Source organism: Labrus mixtus, chromosome 24 (genome assembly GCF_963584025.1).
Source record: "Labrus mixtus chromosome 24, fLabMix1.1, whole genome shotgun sequence".
NCBI classification, from domain to species: Eukaryota; Metazoa; Chordata; class Actinopteri; order Labriformes; family Labridae; genus Labrus; species Labrus mixtus.
Window position 1 is genome coordinate 232501 of NC_083635.1, and position 6559 is coordinate 239059.

Sequence of the window (6559 nt, forward strand, 5' to 3'; positions counted from 1 at the left end):
CCAAAAACAGGCAGGTGCAGAGTCGAGCAGAAACGTCGCTCTATTCCAGAAGTGTGTTTATAGCACTCCTGCTCTTCATCAGACATTGCATCTTAAAGACGACGTACACACAGTCACATGAGCAATCGGAAAAATGTGTGATTGCAAGTGTTTGATTGGCCGCTGTGGTGTCCCGCAGGGTTAAGTGGACAGTGATCAGGCAAGAGATTGGCTAGGCTCCACTTTGTTTTTTTTCTGGATGGACTTGATCTGTTCAGGTGAGTGATGGAGCATCTTGATTCAATCTGAGGACGAAGTTCTGAAGCAGGAAGGTTTTTGTGTAAGTGGATCTCTTTGTCAAAGGGGAATATATCAGAGCTAAAATATGGGTTACCGATGAAATCCTTGGACGTGGAGGATGTTTAGAGAGAGAAATTAAGTTAGAAAAAATGGCGGAAATATCTCAAATAACCCTCCACGACCTACTCCTCGTACCTGCCCATGACCTGCCTGCTGTAAGTAACGCTGTGTGATGATGTGACTCTTGTCTTGTCAGGTGCATCACTCTTTACTGAAGCAGCAAAGTCCCTGAGAGGAGAGGTGCTGAGCGGGCTGCTGACAGATGAGCTGGCAGAGGAATGGTAACAGCTCTGCATTCAGTCTTACATTCAGTAAGATGCAATTTCTCTTCAGGGTTGATTTATTCATTTTGTAATCACCACAGTTAAGTATTGGACACTTGTGTGATTACATTTTGTGTAGAGGCAAATGTTCCTGCGTCGTTAAATCTGCCACATTAATGACCTAAAATGTGTAAAAAGTGTATTTAAGTGTGATGTTGTGTGTGCAGGGCTGCAGAGCACACTGTGGACCTTCCTGGAGTGTTTGTGTTTCCATCGTGGAGGACACAGAGTCGTCCCTCCTCACTGACTCTGCCAACTTCTGTTGAAGAGCTGCTCACACACATTAAGTCTGCACTGCTGCATCCACTGGTGAGTGAGTAAACCGAGTGTCTCTCTGGGTGATACAGTCATGTTTGCATTGAGAAATACTTCTAAATACTCAAAAGAGTGTCATAAAAAGTTCAGAATAAATGCATACAGCTGAAGTCAGAATGTGGCCTAACCTCGTTTAAATCTCATTAAATCAATTTAAATCTTGGGAGTCTGTAAGAAGATGGAATTGTTCAATAACGAGCACCATATGTGGACAGAGTCTGGACGCAGTTTCCACACGATCCAAGGTCAGAGTATGCGTCATGTCAGAGTTTACATTCTCTAGTGTAAACAGATAAAAAGAAGTGATGTTCAAACAGGCTCCACATGAGTTTAAGTGTGGACACCAGTTTAGTTTAGTGCAAAGTTTGGTGTTTACATTGAAAAGTTCAAAGTTTGAATACAGTCTTCCTTTGGGTGGCGCTGTTGTTTTTCAGCTTCATTAAGTCAACAAAAGGTTTGTTATTTAATTAATTAATAATTAAGTGTATTCAAGCCAGTTAAGAGAATTCAGAAAACAAGACTCACTCTGATGATGATAAATAGGTTTGGTGTGCTGAAGGAGTTTTTATTTTTTTCATTCTCAAAATTGTTCTTCACTATTTTTTCTCCTTTGTAAAATTTTAACAATGACGATAAAACATTTAAATTTTTTTTTTGACATTTAAAAAAAACATGTTGAATTCAATTTTTCTAAGAGATGATCATTTGCATACAGTCCCTTAAATAGTTCCAACTCTTGTCATTTTTTATCATTTTTGATATTGGAAAAAAATATTATGGTTTCATTAGAAAAGATTGCAAAATAAAAACTGTAAAACAAAATGTAATTAATTTGCATAAAGTCCCTTAAATGATTCCCACACCAGTCGTAGAATATAATTTCTTAAACTGGGAAGAAAACAAACATTTTATGGTAAAGTGATTCATTTAATTTATTTTTGACAGCGCTTAGACTTTGAGCACAGCCCCTTAAATTATAAAAACTCAGGTCATAGTTAATCATTTATATTAGACTTTTTTTTTTACAATTTTTGCCAGAGCTGATAATTTGCATACAGTCTCTTAAAAAAACTAAATTCTAGTCATAGTTTAAAATTTTATTGGAAAAAAAATTAAGAAATATTAATGAAAATAGAGTGATACAGTCATTTGCATACAGTCCCTTAAATTTGTCCAGCTCTTGTGATAGGTGTGTGAATGATCATATTAAACAGGTTTCCTTCTAGCTTAATCCTTTTCTCTCTTCTCTCTCCAGCCTGAGCTCACAGTGGAGAACCTGCCGTCCTTCCTCTCCCTGGGTAAAGCCCTCCTCCTCCTCTTTGTGGGAGAAGAGGAGGATGAGATCGGCTGGAGGCAGAACCAGGCGCTGCTGGAGGAGATGAGAGGAGTGGTAGAGTTGGGCGGGGGAAAGATGGAGCGTTACCTGGCCTGCTGGATCCACCTGTATGTACATCGATAAGTCCTTCAGTCAATAGAACAGACTCAGCTCACTAGATTTGAAGCTCCAGTCATCCATCATGTACTCCACTTTGTCTATTTTTATCAATTGTTTTAAATGTATTTTGTTGCATTGTGTTCCAGTGGCCGTACTCCAGCTGGTATGTCTGTCCTGGGGTCATACCTGGGCTCCATGCCCCCCCTCCCTGCTCTGGTCCTCACACATTTGCCCTCTGGAGATGAAATCTACCAATACCCCTCCAACACCCCCATAGGAGCACCCGCTGTGCTGCAGTGGCTGCAGAGGGTCGAGGACGGCAAAGAATCCCCCGCAGGTAAGGAGGAGTTATTTGACTTAATGACTCCTCAGGCCACATGTTGCAGGTTCAATCATGTCGTATTGAACCCTTTTGTTTTGTGTGGTATCCTATCATATTGTGAGGAACCCTGCGATACCATACCCCTACTTTAAAGTATATTGTATTATGAAGTAGCACAACATATTTGAACCACTTTTTTTCACTGTATGGAAGAAAAAATATTTAGATGTGCATTTTGTTCAAGATATGTTGGATACCTTTGACAGTTTTTTCCCTTTTAAGTACGTTCAGAAGTTATTAAAAACAAAAAATTAATAGGTTCAAAAAGTCATTTCAAATTTGACAGGATCCTCACAAAAAATGTTTTATCTACTCAACACATCTGCTAGATGGTAGGAGCCTCCCAAAGGTTCCAAACGAGCTCCAGTTTTTCAAAAGAATCAACAGTTGTCTCTTTGCCTCAACAGAAGAAAATAAATAAAGTACCCTTTTTTAATCAAGAAGTTTGATTTAGCTCATAATAAGTAACGAGTGCAGATAAACAAATATATTTTGCATTTAAGTTTCTCATTTGCAGGGATGTGTCCAGAGAAGTGGCATGGGCCCCCTAGAAATCTGATTGGCCATCCCAGGTGCCACCCCAAAAATCGTAAACTGTGATTGGCTATTTGCCCTGTTAGAGGCGGGACTATTAGGTCTTATTTATTGCAGAATGCTGCTTGTAGTTTTCTTAACATATCAATGTCACATGTATGTTTTAATTTGTACTTTAAATTGTAAATAAAAAACTTTGGGCATCTATTTCATAAAGTAGGGCCACAGGAAGGTACTCTGTCTTACTCGCTATGAAATAACTGACAATGTGTCGGGACCAAACCATTGCAAGTTAGACTGAGTCATTAAGAAATTAAGCTTATGTTGCCTTTATCTCTTTTAAAGTAGAAATGCTTGGTGAGGTTAGACAGGATAAATAATTGATATGTATCTGTGTGTGTGACCAGACAGCAAGAATTAAGAGTGTTTCTGTAGAGTCATTCCTAACTGTCACAGCTGACACTGAGGTGGACTCCAGTGTTTTACATAACGCAGGGCCTTTGTTTACATTTTTACGCTGAAGTTTCAGTGATAAGTATGTTTTAAAAAAGTATGCTGAAGAAGATGTTCCTTAACACACCATCTGCAGGACGGAGAAGATCCATAAACAATATCCAAAAAGTGACTCACTAAAACACAGATATTTGTTTCTAGAGAACTCAGTGAGGCCGTAAGTCGCTCCCACTCTGTTCAACTTATTGGCTCTTTTAAGTTAGCCGTGGTGAGGCTGTCTGGACACCTGCTGCTAAAACTACAGTCTACATCTGGATGTGTTTTGGATTCTCTGCTGAATTCACTCTCACTTTTACACCCGATTAATTTTTCCACCCATACCTAATTTGCTGACAAGCGAGCAAAAAACGCTGTGCATCCAACAGCAAAAACCAGACACAGCAGGTGTCCGAGCAGTGTGGATTTACTGAGAGGTGCGTTCTCTCTCTGGAGCAGCAGGAGTTGCTCTGATTATGTTTTTCACTGCCAGCATGCAGGGATTAGTAGACAACCTACAGTGATGACTATCTATGGTGACAGACAACCAGAGGTGCTGCTTGTCAACAGGCAAGGCAGGCAACTGACCCCAGGCCACTTAGCCCCCCCGCCCCAGGAGGGCTTACAAACATTGAACCATAGCAGTAGCTCAAAATGCGCAATGACAGTAGGAAACCTGCTAAAGGGGCCCCAACAGCACTCACTCCGATTGCCCTGCTTAGAATCTCATGTATTACTCTTGTGAAAACCAAAGTTCGTCAATAAAAATCACTGGAAGAGGAGGAGCATTGTGGTTCATAGGTTTTTGCCTTGGGGCCCAGCAGACTCTAGGATCAGCACTGTATCAGCTGACTACATGATGTGTGTCTGTTCAACATTTCCAAGCATAGTAAGAAGGAACATGGAAAAAAACAACATGTGACATTTTAGAGAAAAAGAGAGCTTTAGAGTGTTTGTACACCTCAAGGTCTCTGTGAGGGAATATGACAACAACTCTACTTTATGATGATGATGTAATGGCCCTAATGGCGTCGCTGTCTGAGGAGTGTAAAGTAATGTACGAGTCACTTTGAGTTGAGTAGCTAAATGAACAGTAAAAGCTTTTTTCAATTAAGGCTCTCTGGATCCATTAACTCTCGACCTTTGACCCCTGTCGTTTGTATTGGTGTGGGTGAAGATAAGACACAGACCCTGCTGAGACTCGTCCCCCTGCCAATCTGGACTGAAGGATTGTCATCCAGCACATTCCCCGCATTCTCTCTGGAGAAACAGGAGACCTACAACCTGACCAGACTTTTACCTCCTGGAACAAAACATTAGACTGTTTGAGTTTGTTTTTATGCTGTTAGATTTAAAGTGCATATAGATGTATTTTTCCCAACATTCATTTCTCTAATTCATTTAATAATAATGTAGATGAACTCAAGTGGTAAAAAAATAATCAAACCTGGAATCAGCTGTGACGATATTATTAATTCCAATTAGCTAAAGAAGACTGATGAGTTACTGTCTCATCTTTATTAACGATCTCTTGTCTTGGTCCGTCTCCGCAGGGATGTTGGGTGACGACAGCTGGCCTCCTGCGCACGACTTCTACGACTTCCTGAAAGTGATGGACATGCAGGAGCCAGACTCCGCCCAGCAGCGAACTCTGTCAGCACACGACCACTATGAGGACGTAGACGAGGCGACAGTGGAGGGAAATGATGTTGAAGAAGGAACGGGTTCCTCCTCCTCCTCCCGGCTTTCTGCTCCAGACAACAACGCTAACCTTCACTCTGAACTGTAGTGATGATAATGACTCCATTATTAAATCATCGGGCTTATAAACAGGTGTTTGAAATAAGCACAAGATACCTGAGCCTCAATTAGCTTTAAGACATATGATGACATTTTATACTCTGAAATGTGGAATGGACCAGAAGACACTGTGAACATTTGAATGAAAGGAAATCTATAAATATGCATAAACACACTCTTCATGTTTCTACACATTTGCACATGTTCTGTGAGTGTTTCTGGGGTCCACAGAAATGTTGACAATGGATTTGTAAGGATATAATTTAAAGCTTAAGTTTTCTATTTTTCTATCAGTTTTAATCTTTGAGGACTAGCAGTGTTTTTCTCATGTTAGGCTTTAGAGTTGTAATATGTGAAAACTTAGATAGCATATAAGATTTTTTTTATGTCTGCACAGATTTGTTAATGTAGTCCCAAGTTTTATAAACATTATCCCACTGATATGAGAATGCATTCCCCCCCGGGATTAAAATCATGTAGTTGAAAAGGACACACACAACCAGTCAGATTATGTCAAGCTTCATTTGCAAGTTAGCAAACACGAGTGAAGTTTTGATCTGAAGCCGGTAAATGTTAGTTTAGCTGGTCTGGTTTCATTGGTTACGCTGGGTTTTGATGTGGTTCAAGTTGATTAATGTCTCAGATGAAGGGGGAAAGTATAATCCAAGCCGTGTATTGAGGTCTGACGGGCTTTTGGATACAAAACTGAGCTGGAATGATTAAGTTACATTTGAAATAGTTGGCAGACAGAAGAAAACACACTGAACAGTTTGTTAGTTTAAGCTAATGCAGTAATCTCAGTCAGTAATCACTGAATCTAATTATCACTGACAGGGAGAAACAGCGCCCCCTTGAATGGGTTTGTAACTGTTAGAGTGTCTGTGGTCAAACATGGTACTGCACCCCAACAATAACGTGACGTCACAATGGAGACGCCAGGTG

At 40.3% G+C, this 6559-nt stretch overlaps 1 protein-coding gene across 2 annotated transcripts in view; it reads left to right on the top strand.

Annotated features, from left to right (window-relative positions):
• Positions 1–5811, top strand: part of txndc16 (thioredoxin domain containing 16) — a 12908-nt gene extending 7097 nt beyond the window's left edge. For both annotated transcript variants that reach the window (XM_061032730.1, XM_061032731.1), the window contains 5 exons: positions 536–620; positions 830–971; positions 2233–2420; positions 2559–2749; positions 5371–5811. In XM_061032730.1, coding sequence (XP_060888713.1) covers positions 536–620; positions 830–971; positions 2233–2420; positions 2559–2749; positions 5371–5606 — 842 coding nt within the window. In that variant the 3' untranslated portion in view covers positions 5607–5811. The remainder of the gene's footprint in view (positions 1–535; positions 621–829; positions 972–2232; positions 2421–2558; positions 2750–5370) is intronic.
• Positions 5812–6559: the final 748 nt, after the last annotated feature.